The sequence below is a fragment of the Drosophila sechellia genome, chromosome 3R, assembly GCF_004382195.2.
Source record: "Drosophila sechellia strain sech25 chromosome 3R, ASM438219v1, whole genome shotgun sequence".
Taxonomy (NCBI): domain Eukaryota; kingdom Metazoa; phylum Arthropoda; class Insecta; order Diptera; family Drosophilidae; genus Drosophila; species Drosophila sechellia.
The window spans coordinates 20,686,065-20,711,175 of record NC_045952.1 but is presented as its reverse complement, the minus strand read 5'-3'; the positions used below and the strand labels follow the sequence as shown (position 1 = coordinate 20,711,175).

At 40.4% G+C, this 25,111-nt stretch overlaps 4 protein-coding genes and 2 pseudogenes across 6 annotated transcripts in view; 2 read left to right on the top strand and 4 right to left on the bottom strand.

Moving 5' to 3' along the window:
* LOC6607388 overlaps positions 1 to 1,568 on the bottom strand; it is a 149,046-nt gene extending 147,478 nt beyond the window's left edge. For all 3 annotated transcript variants that reach the window (XM_032720422.1, XM_032720423.1, XM_032720424.1), the window contains exon 1: positions 941 to 1,568. The gene's annotated coding sequence lies outside the window, so the exon portion shown is untranslated. The remainder of the gene's footprint in view (positions 1 to 940) is intronic.
* Positions 1,569 to 2,047: 479 nt separating this feature from the next.
* LOC6607385 (myb-like protein P) lies at positions 2,048 to 15,230 on the bottom strand. The gene is made up of 12 exons (XM_032721205.1): positions 14,883 to 15,230; positions 8,893 to 11,427; positions 6,023 to 6,174; positions 5,829 to 5,963; positions 5,394 to 5,651; positions 4,983 to 5,322; positions 4,838 to 4,924; positions 4,634 to 4,784; positions 4,270 to 4,579; positions 4,105 to 4,204; positions 3,213 to 3,356; positions 2,048 to 2,745 (listed from the first exon to the last, which is right to left on the bottom strand). Exons 2-12 carry the CDS (start codon positions 11,241 to 11,243, stop codon positions 2,310 to 2,312), a joined length of 4,464 nt encoding a protein of 1,487 aa, XP_032577096.1. The 5' UTR covers positions 11,244 to 11,427; positions 14,883 to 15,230; the 3' UTR covers positions 2,048 to 2,309.
* Positions 15,231 to 15,916: 686 nt separating this feature from the next.
* Positions 15,917 to 17,731, top strand: LOC6607383. Its single transcript, XM_032723723.1, has one exon. It carries the CDS (start codon positions 15,917 to 15,919, stop codon positions 17,729 to 17,731), a length of 1,815 nt encoding a protein of 604 aa, XP_032579614.1.
* Positions 17,732 to 18,129: 398 nt separating this feature from the next.
* Positions 18,130 to 19,939, top strand: LOC6607382 (annotated as a pseudogene).
* A 215-nt stretch (positions 19,940 to 20,154) lies between these two features.
* LOC6607381 lies at positions 20,155 to 21,844 on the bottom strand (annotated as a pseudogene).
* Positions 21,845 to 22,325: 481 nt separating this feature from the next.
* LOC6607380 lies at positions 22,326 to 23,680 on the bottom strand. The gene is made up of 2 exons (XM_032722926.1): positions 22,928 to 23,680; positions 22,326 to 22,844 (listed from the first exon to the last, which is right to left on the bottom strand). Exons 1-2 carry the CDS (start codon positions 23,678 to 23,680, stop codon positions 22,326 to 22,328), a joined length of 1,272 nt encoding a protein of 423 aa, XP_032578817.1.
* Positions 23,681 to 25,111: the final 1,431 nt, after the last annotated feature.

The window sequence follows — 25,111 nt, the reverse complement described above, 5'->3', positions numbered from 1 at the left end:
TTTAAGGTTTATTTGGACACGACCACGACAGGTGCTTAAAAAACATTTCAGTCGAGTGTATCTAAACAAGTCTCAAAATGTTGAATGCACATAAGTAATCAATGTTCTTTTAATTGACGTTTAATTATTGCACGAGACAGAAATTAATTGAGTTCGATAAATCATTATGTCGAACTTTCAATATGTCTTTGAATATTTCATATTATGCTGTGTTTCTGCATCATTTTCAATTAAAGAATTTAGAAATGTGGGTTGAATACGGAACGTATGATTTTGCACAAGAACTTCCAATTCGAAAGAAGATACGCACTTTTTATTCCTCTCTCTCAAAAAGGAAGTTTTCAAGACTTAAAGGAAGTGTTTATACAATTTAAACCAAATGAGGGAAAATGGACAATTGTATAACAAAATGCAGAGAGGAAGTGTTGCATAAATAATTAACATTTGTCAGGAAATCTGTGGGCAGCAACAACAAAAAGCCGGCCAAGAGTCAGAATTAGAGGGAAATAAGAGGGAGACAGAGATGAAACGAAAACAGCAGGCACTACTAAATCACCGACAACAACAACAACAACAACAACCCCGGAGGATGAGGATAGAGTGGAAATGGGAAGGGAATAAAAACATAAAAAAAGCGGCACAGATTGCCGAGAACAAGAACTAAACACAGGCACATACACACACAGTTACACGCAAACAATTTGAGCACTCCAGCTGTGTGGTTGTTGTTGTTGCTGTTTTTTTCGCCGCTCCTTTCTGCCTTGCAATCAATAAAACGGATTAGGAATATCCTTTAAATGCGGCGCTTGGTGGAGGCTGCACACACACACTATCGCACACACGAAATCTCCCTCACACACACACACTCACACACAGGCACACATGGCTGCAAATCTTTTACAATAACACATATAGGAGGAATAGAAGTAGCGGCACTTACTTTTCTTTTTCGTGTTTCTCCGTTCGCATAGGAAATTAGGAGATGGCAATTGAAGGTGGAAGAAGGAGGACGGCAAGGAGGAGATGAAAACAAAACCGAAAAACGTACACTCAAACACGCACGCACACAAAGACACGCAGGGCGCAAAGATTTACCGTTACGCGACGCGAAGATGCTCACAGGAATGGCTGGCTACCTATTTACTCCAATTTTGATTTTGTCACTTGCATCACAAACATTCGCATTCGACCCCAACGACCTTGCTGTTCCTCCTACGCGCAACTAAAGTGCTATGCTACAAATGCAATTTAAATGCTTGGTAAATTACTCTGTTTTTTTTTCGTAGAGGAACACACACGACGTTTCAAATTAACAAATTGCTGCCGGTTGTGTCTGCGTTATCACGATTCCTTGATGGCATGGCTGATGGTAATTGGTTATTGGCCAGCCTGTTTGCTCATTAAACGGCTCGTTTGGCCACCGTTTTCGTTTTGCTCAATTCTCAATCACAACACACTTGCTTCAGTTTTACCGGCTTTTTCAGTTTCAATTTCACGCGAGAAGACCGCTCGAGCTGCTTTTCAAAACGACCGGATCTCGAACATTTCGACGACTGACCGCGCGGCGATAAATGCGTTCGTATATATTCGTATATGTTGCTTGCTCCAGCTGGCATTTTTAGCATCACAGCCGAGCTCGCGAACGGTCACTCTCTTGGTTCGATGCAACCGATTGAGTTCGAGTTCGAAGGACTACGAACTTATGTTTCCTATATTTAAAAAAATGCACACAAATTCAATAAATTGTTAGATTATATTTATAATTATTGATTAAAAATTTAAAATTATTTGGTATAAAGTCGCACCCATAGTTAATTTAAATTTAGCCGCGCCACAAATGCATTCTTATATTTGAAATAAGTACTAATTGGACGAATTTAGTTCATTTAGTACACTTGAGCGCATGCGCCTCTCTTTAAAGATAAATTCTCCCACGCTGCTCTCAGCACTTTACAGTGCCAAGACAACTGTTAAGCTAACAACTGTTAAGTCGGAGCAATATATATATAGAAACAGTAATCTGTAAAAATATTAATATTATTAAAAATATTTACATTTATTTCGTTTCTTTTTTTTGGCGGTTTCAGAAACCAATTCAGAAATTTAATTTACAATTTTTATGAGTTCAAGCTTTGAGCGATTTGGTTGAGTGGGTCGATTTCCGTATTCAGCGATACAGAGGGCAGCACATGAAGCACCAAAGCACCCGGGATCACACATCCTTGGTCCTGGAACATCCACTCCTGGGGATCTCGAAGAATACAGCCACAAAATTGGAAGATCTACGTATATAGAAGTTTAGATCGATCTCACACGGCGGTGATGAGATGGGCGTCATCCTCGTTGATCCGATCCGACTTTCCATTGACCTCGATCGTGTGATTGGACTCCGTGTCGCTGGGCTCCTGCTCGACTTCCTCCTCCACGTCCTCGTCCTCGTCTCCCTGGGAGGAGTTCTCACCATTTACCTTCTCGGGCGATTCCCGCTCCTCGTTCTCCTCGTATATGACGTCACAGCTGGTGGCTATCGATTTGGGCGGCGGCTTCTTTACCGCCTTCCCACCGCCCTTGCGGTCACCATTTTGTTGCATCTCGGACATTTGAATCTGCATTTCCCGCAGGCGATCGGTCAGCACGTACAAATCCCGCTCCTGACTTTCGCATCGTGTCCTCAATTCGGATATCTCACGCAGATCCTCGGCTCGAGGATCTCGTCTTTCGTATCGCATGCGCATCTCCTCAAATCTGCGTGAAAAGGATTGCAAAGCTTCTTAACTATTTACTATATTCACTACCAAAAAGGATAATGGTGAATTCGAGGCGGATGCTGGATACTGACTTGGCGTACAACATCCCACAACACGGACAAGCAAAATTAAGATAAGTATGGGTTATAGATAAAAAGAGTTATAAGGTCGAGCTCTTAAATCCCTTTCCTTAAATTATTCACTTAGTATTATTCGAGTCTTAAAAATTCTTTATTTTATCATCATTGATTAATTAAAAGATACGATTTTGTTTCAAAGTGCTAATAAAAGGATCATGAATTCAAACCAATTTTCAAAATTCAAAACTCTTTCGAAAGTTTTACCTAAGCAATACCAAACATAATAGTTTTTTTACAGATCTTAATCTTTTCTTGGATTTAGGAACTTGACCTTGGGGAAGTTGGGTAAAAGTGGGTGGTGGTTTTTGGGGATGGGGTCACTTACAGGTTGGTCAGGCAGCGGCACTTGCGATGCAGCTGCTCGATCTCGTTGGCGTTGCTGATGTCGCGCTTGTCCAGCGCCGCCTTCTCGGCATCGTAGGCCGCCTTCAGGTCCTTGAGATTGCGCTGGTGCCGAAGTTCTACATCGCTGCGGATGCGGATGCGGATGCGGACGCGGATACGGATGCAGAATCGGATTCGGGTTGGGGTTATTCAGGTTATAGAGAGTGGGCAGAGGTTGAGGTGGATACACACACATAGCGAGAAAGAGAAAGTAAAATATTAGGAGAATCGCACCAGAAGGACAACGATTGACAAGCTGCATGCCAGAAAAACATATGTTTCGTTGGGATTTAGTGAACATTCGATTCTTTTAAATTAATACGCCAATACCAATGCTTTAAATCTTCAAGAAATTTTTGATGATACCCTGTTTTAAATTTAAATCAAGAATCATTTTTAAGCGTAAACAGGGTATTAATATTTTATTGGCGAGCTAGGAGGTGGCGGTATTTGATATAGATCACTGCGACAATATTGAACACCAAGCATGCAATGGAGATCAGCGGCGACATGGTCAGATATAGCACATATAGAGTGGGCATATACGGCCACGCCCCCATTGCGAACGCCCACAGGGCTGGAGAGGCTGTCGATCGACCTAAACGCTGATCCATGCTGATCCAATGAATGAAATGTGAAACGAGAGAAACAGAATACGAGTTCATGTGATAATGGATCGAGTTCAAGGACTCCAAAGTGACAAATGAGTAGGATGCAGACATTCAATGCAAGCCAATGGGTCCTCGGGCAATTTAGTGGGGAGCAGCGGTCAGGGGGAACTATCAAGGTAACTATGCCCATGGGGCGGGGCATGCCACATTGCATCCACTCACTTGATTCGTTCATCGGCAGCGGCCATTTTCGCGCGATGTCGTTCCACAAGTTCCTGCAACGCCTCCTCCTTCTCCGCCTGCAACTTGGCCTTTTGAGAGTCTGCCGGTTGAGAGTGAAGTATATATATTATTTTCACAATAATCATTATACACATGTATCTTTACCCAGCTCCTTTCGATGTGATTCGACCATTTCCTGCGTGGAGAGCTGCAGCTCCTTGGCGAACTCCTCCTTCACTTGGCCGAGCCGTTCGCGGAACTTCTCCTCCATCTCGGCCTTCTCCGCCTCGAACTCCTTCTGGAGTCGTTCCTCCAGCTCCACACGGCGATCCTCCTCGCGGCACATGGCATTCTGGTACTCGCGATCGGCCTTATCCAAATGCATCCGGGTCTGGAGCAGGGCGTTATCCGAACGTTCGCGCAGGCTAAGAAAGTCCTGTTTCTTCTGCTCCAGGTTCTCGTGCAGATCGTCAATCTAAAATGCAAATATATATTCAAACTCAGTTTACTTGTAATACTATGAACCCACCTCAGCTCGCAGTTCCTCCTCATTGGCCGTGTATCTGTTGGTCAGGGCCCTCAGCTCCTCGATGTGCTCGTTCTGCAGTTTGTCCAACGCCTCGCGGCGCTCGTCCACATACACGGACTCCAGTTCATTTGTCAGTCTTGTCATCTCTGTGCTGTAGGCATAAAGTTCAATTTTGAGCACTCTATATGTTGACTTGTGACTTACTAAAGTTTGTTTTCCCAGAAGGCGGCTGCCTCATTTCGCACCTCATCGATTTTGTAGATCATTTGGCGCTCCTTATCATAGATGGCACTGTAAAAGGTATAATCATTAGAATCAAATTCCCTTGATAATCCGCAATTATACCCACTTATCACACTGATACTTGATCTTGTGCACCGCCTCGATCTGGGTCTCGAGGTTTTCGTTGGCCGACTGCAGATCCCCCTTCAGGTTCTCAATGCGATCCATTAGCGTCTGGATGGACTGCTCCTGTTCGCTGACCACGCCCCTCAGCGAGTTCACCTGCGCCTGGCAGGTGCGCAGCTTCTCGGACTCCCTCCGGCGCGACTGCAGCTCCAGTTCCAGCTCCTCCGCCTTGGCGGCCGCCTGCTTCCGCTCGTAGTTGGACTTGTCCGTCTTGTCCTTGCACTGCCGCTGCATCTGCCGCAGTTGCCACTCGCAGTCCGTCATCAAAGTTTCCTCCCGCTCTATAATTTATATAGTATATTATTTAAAAGCCAATCGATTTAAGAGCTTGTATAGAAGATAGATTTCTCACCTCGATTGTGTGTCCTGAGCATTTCGAACTCCTTCTGCCATTTGTCCTCGCAGATTTTGCGTTCCGCCTCCGAGTTGTCCAGTGCGTTCTTCAGAATGCGTATCTGCTCCTCCAGATCCGCCCGGATCCTCTCCACCTGCTGGCGCCATTCCTCAGCCTCGACTTGGGCACAGGCCAATTGGGTTTGCAAACTTTTGGCCAAGTCCTGTGTCACTTTGTACTTCTCGGTTAGTTCGTTGTACTGAGCTTCGAGTTCGTCTGAAAAAAACGGGTACAAATTTATTTGAATGGAAATTAATTACTCAATAAATGGCATCATATAATCACTTAAAAACAGGATATTTGAATTATGGAAAATGTTATTTTATTATGGCACTAATTAAACGCACTAACTCATCAGCTATTAACTGATTCATACATTAGCACTATGCTCACCATATTTGTTTTGGAATTCATCTTGATTTTCGCTGTATTTGTGCCGTAGGATGACCTTTTCATCTTCCAGAAGTTTCAGCTTTTTTCGCACATATTCATCGTCCTTGTGAGCTGCACTCAGTTCGCTCTGTAGTCCTAAGAAGTTAAATATATGGTTTGAATGGGTCCCAGAATGCTTTCAATATGATACTTACTCTCCACATTCCATTGCTTGACCGACAGTTCCTGCTCCAGTTTCTGGATCTTGAACTGCATATCGCCAACCTTGGCCTCCAGTTGGCTGGCATTTTTGTGGGCCTCATCCAGTTGGCTGGCAAATCGAGCCTTCTGCTGCTTCAGCTCCTTCCTGGGAAATCGAGTACTGGGATGAGTAATGGCGGGAATAGAAACATAAATCCCTAGACAGTTCAGCTCAACTGTCAGACGAATTTTTCAAACAAATCTTGTCACTGAATAATCCCCAACACAAACAAAATGAATCACAAACGTTTTCCGCGCACGCAGCACGAACAGTATAAATAAATAGAGGCAAAGCCGCAGAAATATAATAATTATTATTATTTTATTTTTAATGTCCCAGCGCTTTTACCTATAGCTAGACATTGGCCTGACGTAATTTGAATGGAAAAGCTCGTTAAACGTGAATGAGGTGTAAAAACAGTGGCAACGTCTTCCTCAACCATAATTTGTTGAGATACAATACAAGATACCGAGATATCGCTACGGATACTCGTACGTAGACAAAGATACAGATACATTTTTATATAATATGTATTGGCTTGTGCTTTGTTTTGTTTTGGCTATTCAACGCAATAATGAAATACGTTTTAATTGAATTTATCCTAGTCGATTCTCGGTTGCTGCGAAAATGCGCAAAGTTTATTTATAAATCAACGTTTTTCCGTCGTTTTCGTGCGCGCATTTTGCCAACTCTCAGTCGCTCTCTATTAAAAATACAGTTCGTTTCACTAGTGACAAATCGATGACAAAAAGGTTAATACTTGTAGGATTATCAATTATTGAATGTCATGAATGATTTCATTTGTTGTAACTTCCGGATACCCAACTAAGTTCCAATAAAGCTGCTTAAAATCTCTACAGTTTTATAACAAAATTTAACTTAAATCAGAGGATTGTTATAAAATGTCACTTATTAGTTTTAGATTTCAAAATATTTATTATGATTTCCTACACTGTCCGCATTATACACCCATAAGTTTAGTATAGACAATGTGAATTTATCAAATTTTGAGACACGCGTTTCTGTGTTGTCTCTAGAGATAGTTGGAGATAAAGATAGACAGAATGATGTGCAGAGTGAGCATATGGTACGTTGAATATACAAAGGACAGATGCAACTTGTGTACTTAGATTTAAAGTTATTTGAATTATTTTTGGCAAGAGCCTCTCTGCCGGTGCCTGTGAACTTTCCGAGGCAAATGCATAGTTGCCAGCTTGGATTCTTTTGTTGTTTATGCCCAAGTTGATAATTAAATCGGATTAGATAAACAACTGGTGGCGAAGAGAAGGAAACAGCAGCCGAGGCTTCGGCATAGATGCCCATTAGTTATTCGAGGCAAATTACGCATACGCCGCATGTGCCGGCGGAATAAACAATCTTTCAATGCTAGCTGGCCAAGTGGAGGATGCGCGCCTCCTCCCGCATGCCCAATCAATTATCCACCAAAATCAAGAACAACCCAAATTCATTTCCACAAGTGCTCGCCCCCGTCTTATCTATTTCCTCAACAAGTTTGCTCTAAATATGAACGCTTCAAAATTTACTTGTCTTTTTTTGCACAGCGCCTAAAATAAGCAAGGCGAATAACAGTAGAGCAGGCAGATCGTGTTCTATGCACATGAGAAAATATGATTGAGGGAAAATGCTGAAGTGCGGATAAACCGAAGCAGGGGATACTCTGGAAAACCTGTTTATAGATATATAAAAATTATAATAAAATCTGAAAACCAACTCTTGAATAAAAAACTACAAACGGAACTTCAGAATTAAAGTTAAAGTTACACATATAAAAGAAATGTAACTATTCTAACATCTAGTTTAAAATAAGTGATACACCCCTGCCTGAATGCGCAAAAAACAAGCGTGGGAAATGTTGCCAACAAAAATTGCAAATAAAGCGAAAGAAAGCCAAACGAGAAATGACGAAGTGAATTTATTTTTGCCCCCGTTCTGGTGTTCAACAAATCGAATGTTTATTATTTTAAACACGAGAATTTACATAAAAATATAAAATGTTGAAATAATTGTCGCCATTTGGCTATGAGACACTTGCCGCTCGGCTGTCATAATCTGTCATTTTGGCGAAGGCCAAACAATGCCACCTATCACACTGCGTATACGTAATGCGAAACACTAGCCAAAACAAGTGGGATTTTCTAAAGAATTCGTTTCTATAGATATGATATTCATACAAAGTATTTTGTTATAAATAATAAGACTTTTTAAAATAATAGGGTTTTACAATTCAAAAAGTATTCCCTATACAAATCTTTGAATGAATATTTCATATCATTTCATTTCATATTATCACAAAATATTTCACTAATCAAATTAGGTATACAATTTATGTTCTGATCCGTTTAAAAATAGTCGTCCCTGACTGGAAAACTCGACGCAAATCAAATTGGCGGAAAACCAAAACCACAAAGCAAATGAGACGAAAATTTCCGCTGATGGATTTCCCAGAAAGAGAAACCAGATCACAAGGCATGTTCCATGACACAAAGATCAAGATAAATTGGCTGCATCTTGCCATGTTAATGGTCAAATTGTTGGCATGCGCCTGTGATTAAATAAATACGCCGCACTTGATGCCGCAACTGCTACAACTAGCAAATATCACGTATACGTCACTAGATACATTCAAAAAGAATAGTTGCCTGAAGAAGCTTTTAATATAAAAACATTTATTATTGAATAATAAATGCATTTTTTAGGGTTTATATAGCTTGTTTGCTTTTAGGAAACTCCAAATTATTATTGGATTTCTATTTTATTAAATTTTATTTTAGATACCTCCATTTGTTTTTTAATTTAGCTCACCTGAGTTCCTGGTTATCGAAGGGGCTCTCCTGTCGCACTGGCTTGTTGAGAACACTGCCATCCTCGACGATCTCGATGTTGGGCGTCATGTCCTGGCCAAGACAACTGTCGTCCCGGCTGCGTTGCTTGGGACTGTTGCTGCGACTGCGACCCTCGACGTGGATGGGTATGAAGTGCACATTGCCCAGGCTATTGCCCCCCGCTCCATTGGCAATATTGATGTTGATCTGCGCATCGCCGCCATTTGTGGTTGTCGATGATGATGATGGTGCTGCTGCTGTTGCTGCTGCTGCTGCTGATGTTCCTGATGTGGATGCATTGGCGGTCGTTGACTCGACAACCACATCCGGCAGACTGATGCTCTCGATGCATACCAATCGCTCGCTGAACTCGCTGAAACGCTCAATGTCGTCGAGTTCGTCGCACTGCAGAAAGGTCTCCTCGCAATCCGTGGAGTTGCCATCGCGTATAAAGGTGTGGTTCACATTTTGGTTGGTTGCCATGTGCGAGGAGCTGCGTGGCGGTGGTTGCGGTGGTTGCTGCTGATGCTGCTGCGTCTGTGGTGCATTCAGTTCCTGCTCCCCGATCCCGGAATCGGCATAGCTGCTGCTTAAATTGGAGTCACTTTTCAGGGCACTGCGTTCGCTGCTCGCCGATTGCCTGGAGTTGCCATTCATCGTCTGACTGCTGGACATATGCGGCTCATAGTCCAGATCCACAGCCTCGTCTATGTCGTCCATTTCCTGTTCCTCCACCTCCTCCTCGGCTTCCTCCTGCACATTCTCCAGCTTCACATGAGTCAGACGCGTCCAGGGACGACCATTCGAGTTTTGATAGATAGTAGCTGGTATATCCGAGGCAAAGACCTCATCTTCTAGGGTTTCGATATGCGCCTCGTTGAGTTCCTCGATATTCAGCGAGTCTTCAGCTGCCTCATTTAGTTCGTAGAAGATTTCCGGTGTTTTGGCGGGCTGCTCCTCATCCGGAAAACTGCAATCCTCCACCGTGATTCTGGGCACTTCCGGTGACTTTTGGTGACGCGGCGGCGCCTGCGGCGGAATCACGACCGACTCACGGAAATCACGCGGCGTACTGGCACGCGAACTGTGCGCCGAACTGATTTCGTTCGGTTTGGCACTAGTTTGGCCCATGGTTATGTCACTTAATTGCTGATCTTGTTGCTGTTCCTGATATTGTTGCTGCTGCTCCTGATGTTGCTGCTGCTCCTGATGTTGTTGCTGCTGCTGATGTTGCTGCTTGGTGACCAGATGTTGCTGCGGAACAGCAATTGCATTGCCGTGCTGTTGCTGCTGCTGCTCCTGCTGTTCGGCAATTGCTGTTGGCCGCTCAACGTTTGCCGCTTGAATGAAAGACGAACGCATGCTGGCTGCTCGCGGCTCTTTTTCCGGCTCGATCTGGCGAGGAAAACTCTCGTTCTCTGCGGGAAAATGAAAACTCTGTGAGCGTTGCTCTTCCCGCACCAGCACTCCAGCTGGCTTACTTTTCTCTTCGATCGCTCTTCGTTGGCCGCTATTCTCTGGGCTATTATTAGACAAAGTCATTTTATAAGTAGTCGGGGATGCGAGCGCGGGGTCGGAGTTCGTTTCAAGGTGTGTTGCGGTGGCGATTACGTCTTTGGCATTACTTTTATTCGATTTGGCTGCTGCTGTTGCGGCAATATGCTGCTTCTGCTGCTGCTGTTGCTGCTGCTGCTGCTGCTTTTGGCGCTGATGGTTTCGACCACGCGCCATGAAAATGTCGCTAAGAAAATCGCGACTCTTTTGCAGAGTTTTTCGCTTTTTCGGCTCTGCTTCGGAAGTATCTTTCGGATTGCTCAACTTGAAACTGCCAATGGAGAGCAGGGATTGCCGCTTCTGCGTTTCACCTTCGTTGCGATCTCGATGGCGATGTGTTATGGTTATGGGGCCATCGATATCGGGCTCAATAGTGCCAATTAGCTGACCACCAATGCTTTTGCTCGCGATCGCGCTGGCTGCCTCGTTTTGACTGCTGGGAGCCGCATTTCGATCAGCGGCCGAGGAAAACGTCCACGTCCTCCCATCTCCGCCAATTTTATTTATATACAAATTGTCGGAGCGGCCATTAGCAGCTGTTTTTGCTAATTTTAAACGCTCTTCGTCGCCGCTGCTGTCGTTGCCGTTGTCAAAGTCGCTGGCAAAGTCCTCCAGCTCTTCGATCACCGCCCGTCGTGCTCTTTCCGGCGGCTCTGCCGCTCTTTGAGCGGTAGATATCTGCCCAATTTGACTGTATCTCAAGGGCCTATCTCCATCTTCCTCCTCGACGATCTTGTGCGCTTTTCCACGACGCGATCTTCGCAGCAAATTGAACATCTTTCTCTCTTTCTCTTAATGATTTCCCCTCTGCCTCTGCGATTTTCTATTCATTTATTTTTATATCCATTTATTCTCCTTCGTTGGGTATTTTGCTCGTTTGTCTGCTTTTCGTTTAATAAACAAATCGTTGTTGCTTTGTTGCAATTATTTCGAATATTGTTGTATTTTAAATGCTTTCAACCTGTTGAAAATATTTTCACAATTTTATATTAGTTTTCGCGGCTAGTGGATGGGTGGTTTAATTCTCGTCAATTAGTTTACCCGCACGCACTCAGCACCACGTATATATGTATATTTATATATATGTATATGATTTGGCGGATTCACTGATTCGACTTGGTCGGCGGATAAACTGCGACTGTCGCTCAGTCGGCAATCCAAGCGATGCGACTTCTACAGCCATAATGATCGCCATCATGATTATTAGGATTATCATGATGATGACAATAATGCTGGACAAATATGAGTAACAACATTGAGCGTGTGTGAGTACTAGTGCACTACAAGAAAATTAGTAATAGAACTTTTTGAAGCAAAGCCAAAATATACAAGTAGTACAGAAAAAAATGTGATAAGAACATAGTGCTTTAAAGAGGTATAACTTTTAGCAGAACTAAAATCTACTTATTTTTGGCTTAATCACAATTTATTTTTCTAAGTGCCCTGTAGGCACATGGCATAATTTGTTTTAATTATTTTACAGAAGAACACACGCTCGCAGGGGCACATAAAACTAAGTATACCCCCTTTGGTAAACTCGATAAGTGCTTATGCATATTAATTGATGAATAGAAAGTGGGGGCCATTTACTCTATAGACATTGTTGTGGCCCAAGTAATGCGTCATTATGTGTCATACGATGAGCAACAACAATTGGCTAAATGTAGCAGGGAAGCATTCAAATAAGCACAATGGAAAGTGAAAATTATTCATCTAATTGGGTTAATAAAATGATTTCTGTCATAGTTTTATTAAGTTTTAAAATTATATGAATACTGAGTATAATCTGTTGGCATAAGTTATGTATGTTTTAATAAATATGCTGATTTAAACTAAAATAAATTTGTACTATAATAAATTTAAGTAAACTCCTAAAAGTATGCCAAGTAAACTTAAGAAGTCGTCAACCCCTAAACATGTTTCTTTACTATTTTTATATTTTTTTCCAGTGCCCTTTAGAGATCTACACTTGAGTCAGCGACGCTCCCAAAGTCATTAGTCTTTCCGCTGAAAGCAAAGTTCAAATTGCAGTGAGCAGGCCAAAAATAAACTAATTTCGATGCACCGAGCACAACATCATAATCCTGGTGCAACTTCCTCCTTCCCTCCCTCCCCTCTCGTTTTCCATGCCCCTATTTCAAGTTCAGGATCCTCTCTTCCATTCCGCACATAAACGAACCAATTATAGGCAGCAATAAAATAAAACACAGAAGCGCCGACTTTTCAAAGCAGCGAAATCGGCGGAATAAAACTAAAAATATCTATTCGGAAAATTGCTCTCGTAGGGCTCTCATTGACGTCACTTTGGAATTGAAATGAAAATCAGGCGCCAGATCTCTGTAATTGATGTTTCATAAGATTTATAGATGATCCAGCTTAGGTATACAAATTAATTTTGTTTCTCTATGACCTTTAATGAGTAATTAAATGTTTTTATCTCTTTATTACTTGAAATATGGGTCGAAATTCATTAAAAGTTCAAAAATGTTTGAGATTATCAGAATTAAAAGCATGCCTAGGTAGATTTTCAATAAAAAAAAACGAATGAGACTTATTCCAGGAAAGCCGACAGTAAAATTAATGCTCCGGAGAACAATTTGCATTTAAAGACAGCTGCGCAATTTGCACATATTTCCAATATCTTTTTTTTAAATATATATAGATAAAAACCAAACGCCTCCAAATGATCAACATTTTTAGGATTGAGAAAAGGTGTTGGCTGGGGGATTTGGAAAGATCTGGTCAAGTGCATGACGCTCTTACTTTTGGCACGAAATTCAGAAACGGAAATGATGCAGTCGAGTATAATGGGTACGAAATGGAAATTCCTATATGGCTATCACTCCAAATCAATAAATATACTTATTTCCTCTATTTTTTTGTTAGAAAAAACACTGACCCACTTAATAAGTCGTTCAAGTTTACAGCCTTCAACCAGATGGCATAGACTTTATATCATTGTTGAATTTACATTTTATATTTCTTGCCAATTGTTGCACAAGTTCAGAAATCCAAAGCAAACAAAATTATAAACATTTTCAACGTGAAGCAAAACAGAAACGCAAAAATAAAAGACAGATAAAATGATACCTAAATGATAAATGTATAATAAATTTTGCACTTGGCCAATGCCAATGCCCCAACCCATAGGCCCAAAAACTCAGTCAATAAAATCCATTAAAGAATTCTTCATAAAAAAAATGTGTTAAAATATTTATGTTTCTGGCGAGCGTCTCTATCGCGACGGAGGCGGTAAAAATTAATAGAAATTAAAGTAATATGACACAAAAAATGAAACAAACAAAAAATATGCCATAAATATTTGGCATGCTTTGTCGTCGTTTGAACATGTGTTAGCAATCGAGAAATATATGGCAATACATATTAAAAGTTTTGATATGTACAGTGCGTTTCGGGTCTATATGGTTACTTATTTTTTAAATGCTGCATGATTATGAAATCTAAGAAACAACGTTTGAAAAATTACTATTTATTTAGAATATGCAATTTTTGAACCATATTTTTTATTATTTAGATAATCCATGTATGCTAACTGCTTTATGAAACGCACTGTACATTGCCAGCAACATGAACACCAAAACACTGGATAAAAAAGTCCACTTGAAAATGATTTTTCTAGACGAGCATGAACGGATCTTGGTCGGAAGAAAAATATGGGATGTGAAGTACTCCCCGTTTCATATGTGGTCATGACTTAAGATACTTTGCCACTAGACGCAGCACCTTCGAGCACTTTCCCTATACTCCACATTTATTTACATTTCTTTAGCCCGGCGATTGTTTGTTTGTCGCCGCCCACACACACGACCTGGCACTGGGCCAACTGACATTGACTGATGCCAGATCAGGCATCAGCGGATCCAAAACATTCTGGCCAAAGATTTTCCGTCGCCCAGGGACGGGTTAATATTTTCACTAGCGTTTTGGATTTTCCTCCTGTCCGTCTGCTTAGCCTCTGATGATTTTCCAAACAGTATGCTCTCTGAACTGCCCGACTTTTCCGTTCCACTGCCCGTGGAGGTGATAAAAACGGTTTACTACACATAGAACAGATATGTAAGGCTCGGCGAGGGGGATCTAATAAATTTCAAAATTAGTGAAACTATTAATGCAGGCGACAGGCGACAGAAATTGATTGCGACAGGCACGCCTTGAGGTGTTGAGCGAGTTAATCGAGTGTATCTTAGCAGAAGCCCAAACAATAACAAATATGTAATGCGTATCCGCAGTGATGGCACATAAACTCATCTTAAAGCATTGCTTTCACTAGCTATTTATTTGAATATATACATACATATACTATACATATTTACAACATTAGGTTATGTTGTTAGATATTCTGCAGAAACGGGTATGACCGTCAAGTTGAAGTGTATTTCGTATGAAAAAACTTACTGGAAGGTACTTTTTCGTGACAACAAAATTCAACAATTTCCGCTGTACTTGTGTAAGGTACAGCTAACTTGAGTCATATAAAGTAATTATTTAAAGTGATTATTTACGCAATTAGCACGAAACACACACAGGCACAATTTGATTTGACACAATGACAATTAATAATTGTTAAAATTAAATTTTCTCATTTCCGCTAGGCCCACGCCCACAGTTGGCGGCTGATGTTGTGTTGGGGAAAACTTGGGGGAAAACACTTGTTAAACGCTGACAGGCAACGGCACATGCTCGGGCGTCCCAAGCGCATCGACTGCCCAGGGCGGAAAATCCATTTTTCACTTTTCACAATGCCGTCTCACGGCGCTCGCGTTCCAAACGGTTCAGCAAACGGTACACGACTGCAAAAGTATCTGATCTTTTTCGGCGAGGAAAAGTGCTGCTGCCGCCGAGGAAAATTGTCGCTCGGGCGACGCTATCGATAGATTCTAGATGCCGGCCCGGCCCGGTCCACTCGACGTCGATCAGTTGGCCAAATGGAATCGGTTAACCGAATCGTATCTCAATTGTTGCACAAACAAATGGAGCGGGAATGGCAGCATCAGTTGACCCATAAATGTGGAAAAACATACCCAGTGGCAAAGGCAAATATTTTCCGGATCAGCAGCTGGATTGAGGCAATAATATCTTCATGTAGATGCCGGAAAATTAAAGCTAACCGATTTCATTGTATTCTTCATTCGAGTTTGATTATATCTTTAGACAACAGAAAGCTATTTCGATGCCTTTCGGGGATTAACCTATTCGAGTAGTTCGATATCCACTCAAGTCACCTTAAATACTAGGAGGATAGAGTTTCCAAACTATTGGATTGCACTTAAATTAATTGCTAAAATTGCTTTGCACAACATTTGACAGGTGTCGTCGCAGGCCATCTTTTGATTGGTTTTTAGGAAGGAGCACTTGTAAGTTATTTCCTTGGTATTCAGTTCAGTTTCAACTTTCAAGAGCTGCTTAAACTGACCCTAGGCTAACTAAAAATGTCAAAAGTGTTCAAATTATTAGTTTTGCCACTCATATATCTATCGCTGACCAAAGGAGGCAAGAACCCGCAGCTGAAGTTCCTTAGAGAGCTCATCAGTGTTATAGAGGAGGGTCGAGAAATTCGAACAATAATGGTAATCAAGCATAGTCGGGATGAAAACTGCCATCTTGACCAATGGAATCCAAGTGGAAGCCCAATACTGAGGGCCAATGAAATGGGCTCCATCAGGATTAGTGGCTACTTCAATGACCAGACAGTTATATTAGCTTGCATGGGCGAAAATTCAGACTATGGGCTCCTTAAAAGTCTGGCAAACGCTATGGACAACATGAGGCAGGAGAGGATCATACTGTGGAGCCAAAGGGAACCCACCAAGATGTTGCTGGACTACATCTCCCAGCAAGCCGATAGGTATAATTTTGTCCAGATGATAATCGTGGCAATGAACGAAGATCCTGATGCAGTACCATCACTTCAGCAGTTGAATCCATATCCAACTCCACGCTGCTGCCAATTAACAAATATATCCAACATAAAGGGGCCCAGTTTTATTGGCAGTGGGTTAAGTTTCCACGGTAGAACGGCCATCCTGAAGGAAAGTGTGGATTCCAACATTCGTTTTAAAGTAAGGTCGCCATCAGGCCCAATACCCTTATCCGAACTGAAAGATTATGAAATTGTTCAGTTCGCTGTTAAGTATAACTTGAGTTTGAAATTATATGATCAAAATGATACAAAATCAGACAATTTCGATATACAGTTAGGTCCACGTTTCATAACTAAAGACTTTCCCACCCAGATGCCCTTTGTGAGTCCCAACACCGCCTGCTCATTGATTGTCATAGTGCCTTGCAGTCCGAAATGGCGCTTCATGGATGTACTTCACAAATTGGGTGTACTGAAATTGATAGGTTGCTTTTTGATTGCCTACGGTGTTTTCGTTTTGATCGAATGCGTGATACTTTGGCTAACCCACAGGATATCCGGTCGAGAAGTTTGTCTGACCAGCTTAAATCCACTGTTGAATCCTCGAGCCTTTCGAGGCATTTTAGGACTGCCATTTCCGGAGTTTCGCAGATCGAGCATTTCACTACGCCAACTCTTTCTGGTCATAAGCGTTTTTGGCCTTGTCTACAGCAATTTCGTTAGCTGTACACTAAGTGCACTGTTGATGAAACCAGCTCAAAACCCTCAGGTGAGAAACTTCAAAGAGTTGAGAGATAGCGGAATGGTAACTATTATGGATAAATATACTCACTCTTACATCGAAAATCATATCGATTCAGAGTTCTTTGATAATGTTTTACCGAACTATTTAATTCTCCAAAAGAAAGAAACTCTCAGAATGCTTTTGAATTTCAACGATAGCTACAGCTATATAATGTACACAACTACATGGAGATCGTTGAAGACTCTCCAAAAGTCTTTAGATGAAAGGGTTTTCTGCGAAGCTGAGAGTTTGACCATCGCCTGGAATCTGCCACGTATGTATGTTCTGGGTAACAATTCTGTCTTGAAAGGGATGCTGACAAGGTATATCACCTACATACCACAAACGGGGATTCCCGAAGCATGGACTAAAAAACTTCCTAAGGCCCTTAAACTATTATACAATGTTACCTATCCTCGCAGGATTAAAGAGGAAGCAGTTCCTCTGTCCATTCAGCATTTGAGCTGGATATGGCATCTTCTGGTCATTGGGGAAAGTATCGCCATTGTGGTATTTATTCTGGAGATACTTCTCCAGAAAAGGAACCAACACACAAGCAATATGAGAGGAAGATCAAGGGAAGATGACGATTTCGTTTAGAAAGAAATGTATAACAATCACTTAACCATAATAGGCATATTAATGTTATTCAACTTGTTAAATTTAAACATATAAATGTAGAAGCTTTTATACCCTGAAAAACTTATACATTAAAAAGGGTTCTACTAAACACTTTGTGATCAAAAATATGTTTTCTTTCCAATTTTGATTAAATAACTTATAATTAAAAAATACCAAGAACACTTTATGATTAAACATTCAATATCACTTAAGCTGACTTAAAATGCCATTAAATTAATCCAGATTAAAAGTGGCAGCTGTCAATTGAGAAATATAAGTTAAACACGACCTGGGTGCGCGACCATTATCACAGTAGTTTCATATTTGAAGTTCAGTCTTAATTTGCAGCGGTGATAGCACTACGTGAATTACGAAAGATGTCACTTATAATTAATTTAATATTTATACTTCTTTTGAGCCAGGCTGTTAGCCAGGAAACTGAGTTCCCACAGCTAAAATATTTAAACAAACTTGTGCGTTTGATGATTAAACGGCATAAGATGGAAACACTTGTGATTGTTAAGCATCATCTGGATTACAATTGCACTCTTCAAAACTGGAATGCCCACGGAATGGGAATTATAAGGACCAACGATCAGGAAAAAATAAGAATGAAGGATACTTTCAACAGCCGTACTTTGGCTATTATATGTATTGGCGAAAATTCACATATTACTCTATTGAGAAACGTATTTGAAACTTTTGGAAAAGTGCGACTTCAGAAAATTATACTGTGGACTCAAATGGAACTTAAAGAGGAGTTTTTCCACGAGATTTCAAAGAAATCAACAGACTTAAAACTTTTTGATATGTTGATGTTGAACGTTGTGGCAAAAGACAAACTGCTAACCTATCGCCTAAATCCTTTTTCTTCTCCACACTTCAAGCGAATAAAAAATATTTGGACACCTAATGACTATGTCTTCATGGATACTAAGTTTAATTTTCATGGAATGACGGCAGTTGTCAAGCACGATTACAATTTGACTATCCAAATGGGGAATATTAAGAAATTTCCCATTTTTCGAATAGAAGACAAAGAAGTCTTTGAATTTGCACTGAAATATAACCTTACTTTGCAGTTTTTCAATGACGTAGATCACTTTGATATCGAGCTAAGAAAACGCATTATGCTAACAAATAATTCAACTCAGCCTATAGACTATGGAATGCCAATGAGTTTCTCGTCACTATTGATTGTGGTTCCCTGCGGAAATTACTTAAGTTTACAAGATGTCATCATAGTGTTTTGCATTCAGAAATGGATTTTCTACATTATATTAGTCTACGTAATTTTTGTATTTTTTGAGATTACCTTCCTCAAGGTATTCATTTTGATTTCCAGACAATCGCACCGCCAGGAGATCCCCAATTCGCTGGTGAATCTATGTGCGTTTAGAGCCATTTTGGGTCTACCATTTCCGAAGATCGAACCTTTCGCTCCGCCAGCTCTTTTTGGCAATTTCATTGTTTGGAATGATTTTTAGCATCTTTATCAACTGCAATCTTAGTTCAATGCTCACAAAACCAGGTCCCCGACCTCAGGTGAACAATTTTGAAGAGTTGAAGACTAGTGAATTGACTGTTGTTATGGATGAAGATGCGGAGAATTTTATTGAAAAGGAGATTGGTGTGGATTTCATTAGTCAATATATGCCGAGAAAAGTTACCTTGACATTTACAGAAAAAGCGAAGTTACTGTTTTCCTTGGAAGACATTTACGCTTTTACATTATTTTCTGAAATTGTTGATATTATTGAAAGCTACCGGCGATCCAAAGGATTGCGAGCCCACTGCACCTCAGAGAATTCGATCATCGCCGAAAGGGTGCCGAGAATCTATATTTTGGGAAATAATTCAATACTGGACTGGCCGCTGAGGAGATTTATTATGACAATGCAGGAGTCTGGAATTAGAAATCACTGGATAAAGAACATTCCAAGAGGCCTTGATAGGAATTTAAAGGAAATCACTATACCCTATGATAGGGAACGGGTCCATCCGCTTTCTATTAAGCAGTTGACTTGGCTGTGGTGCATACTTATCCTGGGCTATAGCATTTCGATGATAGCCTTTCTTTTTGAAATGTCACTTAAAAGAATGAAGAGAAACCTCGAGAATCGGGAACCTAGTGTGTATATATGTTAACAAATAAACAAATAATATGATTTACATTTCTGAAAAAAATGTATCTTAATGTAATTAATAAAAAGGTTTTGAGTGTTTTTTATTATATATATAACTATTTTGATATTTATTAAAGCCTTACTTTGTGTTGATAAGCAATTAGTAATTTTTTCAATGTTTGATATTAATAAAATAGTTTTGTTTAATATAAGTAACATATTTTAAGTGCCTGCTGATTACAAAAAGTTTTCTACTTTTATTGAATATTTCAAACATTAGACAATACTTTGGCTTCTAGTGCGTCGTTGGTATTTTGACCAAAGTATTTCCAATACGAAAACCATGAATGAAATGACGTAGGCAATGCAAAGTGCCGCCCACAGCCATTTGAAATGATCAAATGACAGGGGAAGATGAGACGGCTGCTCAGATTCACGCAAAGATGTCTTAATCTGTTTTCTTATTATTTTGCCAGCCATTTTAAACCAGCAAGTGCTCATACCCGAATCAGCAGCATTTATAATGAAATTGCGAAGGTGATGGCTAAATATCGCATTTTTTATATTAATTAATTCTTGAGCTGGGGTAGTAAGTACATTGGGAACTTCATCTCTAAAAAATTGGCATTGATTTCATCCTCAATAAACTGCCGAGTTGGAGGATCCACCACGACGGTCACTCCACTTTCCCGCAACTCAGAAAAGTTCTCTATTTGTGAGTAATAGGGTCTTTTGGTCAGAAAGGATCTGAGCTTGCAATCGAAGAACCCACCAAACAGAGTCCCAAAAAGGCTCATAAAAACGAAAAAGTGTTGAATTGATAGGCTGTATCGATTGGAGATGGGAGAAATCTGGCACAAAATGGATCTAATTGCTCGAAGATTCATCAATGGGTTTGTGTATATCATTGTGAAATTTCTGCTATTAAAACGATTCGAAATAATCACGAAGAGCATCTCAACTAGAACGAAGATGATGTAGAAAATCAGGGCCAACCTGGTGAGAGTTCGCACTCCCAGCTCCTTGAAAATATCCAGGCCCCTTAACTCCGTTCCACAAGGTACAAGAATTATCAGAGAATTTGAGTTCATGTCCATCGCGAAATTGATGTGATGCGAAAAGTTTTTACTATTGTGCAGCTGCGTAATTTCAATCTTTTCCTTAATAGTTCGATTTTGAATTCGTAGGGTTGAGTTATATCTTCGTACGTATTCTGTTAATATTTCGGTTAAAGCTACAAATAATATTCTTATGTCGCTTGGAATTGCATTTAGTACCTTTCCCCGAAAGTTAATGGGACGGTAAAAAATCTTTTTAATGGCAAATACATTGCGAATCCATTTAAAATGCGGTTCCGGAAATGATTGCAAACGAAGAGTAGATGCGGAAATTTGTCCATTGGATTTTTCCTGAACAATAAGTACTATCAAATGAAGAAATTGTAGATCCTTCAATACATGGGTGATGTCCTCGATAAAACTTGGATCAGGTTTCCGGTGAATCAATAAAATTATTCGCTCTTGCCGCATGCAATCAAACGATTTGACCAGTGTATTTAAAAGTCCTATATAAGAGTTGTTTATCAAACAAACCAATGCCAATGCATTGTGGTTGAAGGTCTTTTCCAAATTAAATACATTCAGTTCATTTGAGCGTATAGTTGGAATTCTTGGTGGATTCCAATCCTGTAGCGAACAATTGGCCAAATTACTATGATGTAGTAAAAACAAAGTTTCCACTGAACGCTCATTGTGAACAGCTTGAAGCTGTCGATTTAGAAATATCTCATGTTGATTTTTAGTTCCATCAGATGAATCGTAGATTATGAGGAGTACCAACAAAATATTAATGAATTTCAGCTGCTTCGGTAACGCCATTTTCTGCTTTAAACAACAATCTACTAATCGAACTAACTCTGTTCGTCCAATTTTCATTTTCTAATATCAGTTAGCAGCTGTCCATTTTGAATGTCATGAAGCCAGTTGAAGTTTAAGGAACTTCATTAACTTAAGAGGTCGTCTATCTGTAATGTATGTGTATCTTGCTTCATGTCTAGATGCCTTGCCGCGTGGAATATGCAAGACTTACATTTGTAATAGCATCAAATTTTAGAAAGAATTCTTCAAGCAATATGTGCGTAATAAATTAATTTTAGATAATATCCTTACACCACACAAATGTTTCCATTTGGCGTTTTCTTCTTACCTCCCAAAATGAGCTCAATAATGAAAACTATGGTTGCAAATCCATAACCACATCCAAGAACACACCATAGCCATTGAAAATGACGAACTTATAAGGGCTTTTCTCGTTGAATATTATTTCGCTGAAAAGTTGGATTGATTACCTTTCTTAGCGGGTACGGTTATTGTTTTATCCAATGACCCACAAAGCCGTACTCCTGCAGTCGCATCATAAACCTGAATAGGCTTCTATCCAGCATAGAGTTATTGAGGATATATGTAGGTGATGGGCAAGGCTTGTATGATAGTCAAATGTTCGGACTTGCATAACATTTTGTGGCCATAGAACTTCCAAAAGTTATCTAAGATATTCCAGTCCTCTGAGTACAGAAGGTATGCGTTGCTGGTGTTTGCTTTCAGCAACATTTCAACGCGATCCCACTGACTAACATACTTGAGGGCTATCAAGTTGTTCTTAACGAAATCGGATCCAGCTTCACTTTTTGGAAAAGCATCCATGGTGGGTCCCACGATCACGGGCAGCCCACTGTCACGTAGATCCTCGAAGTTCTTAACTTGTGGCTGATCGGAGTGCTTCATGAGGAGGGCACTCAACTTGCAGCTAAAGAAACTGCTGAAGATCAATCCCAAAACGTTTATGGCCAGAAAAAGCTGACGAAGTGATAAGGTAGATCTTCGGCTGATTGGGAACGACATGCCCGAAATGCACGGAGATTCAGGAAAGGAATGAGACTGGTCAACCTGTATGCTCTGCCGGTCATTCTATGGGATATTGCGAGAATTGAGGCCTCTGCCACCACAAATATTCCATATACAATGAAAATGTATACCAGTCAAGAGTGTACATCCAGTTGTTTAAAGACTTCCTCGATTCTCAACTCTTTGCCACAGGGAACCGCAACCATTAGAGACGATATGTCGTGGGGATTCCAATTCTTCAAATTATCCATGTTAGTGTGAACTTGACTTTTCAACTGGATGTCGGGGAACACAGATGTTGCAACTGTCAACTTATACGAGGCATTCAAAACTCTAAGGCTCAAATTGTACTTCAAGGCAAACTCGATGACGCCGTAGTCACGATTTCGAACAATGGGTATAGACATACCTGGTGACGCAGTGACGTTGATTTTTAGGGCCGAGTCCCAATCAGGCAGCAGATTAATGACTTTGCCTTTGAAGTTTGTCTCGGGGGTATGAAATATGGGTCCTTTAAGGCCTAAAATATCATCGATTTTATCAAAATGTACACTTGGAAAAGGATTAAGGAGTCGGATCGTTAGCCTATTTGACATCGAATGTTCCTTAGCTTCAAGGATAATCATTTGATACAATTGATATTTCTCTACTTGAGTGGCAATCACGTTGAGCATTTTACGTGTAAGTTTCCCTCCAATCCACAGGATAATTCGTGCTTGACGCATTCGATTTAAGTCCTTGGCCAGACTTTCAAGAAGAATTATTTCGAAATCCTCACAGATGCAAACAAGGGCCATTATAACATTGTTAAAGGACTTTCTGACTTCTACAATCGCTAATTCATTAAAGCGCAGAGTAGGAACTTCTGGATAGTTCCAATTTTGTATCTTACAATCCATTGCTGAATGTTGCAATATTAGCATCGTTTCAACTTTGTCTTCCTGGCGTATTTTTCCAACGAGCTTGCGGAGAAACCTAATCTGCAGATTTTCCACATTTTCCAGCGTACCTTGACTAAAATAAATCAATAATATTTGAATTATTGCGACCTTAAGCTGCCAGTCCATATTTTCTAACTGATTTTAAGTAGTGCAGAAAATATACTGGATGGTCGACAAGTTTAAAAGTTGGAAAGTGTCCATCTAAACTTGTCTCTATTTGAGTGCTTTATTCACAATTTACAAGCTGACAGCTGACAGTCGATAGAAAGATGGGATATGGCTGGGATATGGGTATATCAACCAGCTTAATATTAATTAAATTGGTAAATAAGGTTGCACTATAGGAATTCTTAATTTGATTGAAGTTTTTCGATGTTCCTAAAAAACATGTCATACATGGCATATCCAATCGATTTAAAAGTTTCGCTGAAACTAACATTTAACTTTTAATGAATATAGCTATAAGCCAATTCTCCTCAGGCTGCGAAGTGTGAAGATCAATTGTGTTTTCGTATCTATTTTCTTGATTTTTAGCAATTAATGCGATTTTCCGAGAATATCATTTTCAAATGATAGCCATAAAATATTACCGCAAATAATCCCGCATCTGGCCAACTGGCATTCCGCTGGTTTTGTCTGGCGGAGAACCACAGACACTCATTAATCAGGCGGCAAATTGTCACAATTTGTGGCAATTGTTTGCCTGTATTTGTGCTGCTGTAATTATGACAATTTTGCTTAATTGTTTTTGTTGCGGTCGCTGATGCCAGCTACTTTTTTATATTCATTTGCTGTTTTATATCACATATGATTGTTTACATTTAGCAATTGCTGATGGGCATCGCAAGTCGCTCGCTGCTTTGGCTTAACGATGCTAATTTGATTAATTTCCCTTTTGGCCGACACACACGTCGTATACGTAATGCCGATAATCCGCCCTGTTACAGTTTATGAAACGTTAATTAGGACTGATAATTGGCGGGCATGGGAGAATGTTAATTGAAGCACGGCACGCTGGTTTCATTATGCCGATTGAGCGAATGTTTATGACATTTGGCACTCAGTTACCACTAATTGTGTGGCAGCTACGCAAATTGTGCTTGCTTTAAGTCCCTTTAAAGAGCACACATCGCATTTGAAGTATATAAAATAAAGCCAGCTGGGGGAAGCCACCACAAATCCCCTTCAATCTTTAACAGTATTAATGTAACAATATTTTTACCACCAAAGCTGTCCAATAGCCCGATGCCATTGCCACTCAATCAGTTGGACGGCCCCGAAACCGCACGAAAAAAAGCTGAAGAAAATTTCATGAAAAATTGAATAAACAAATCTGATTATGCGTCGAGCGCAGAGACACTCAGATACACACGCACACACTCTCGCACA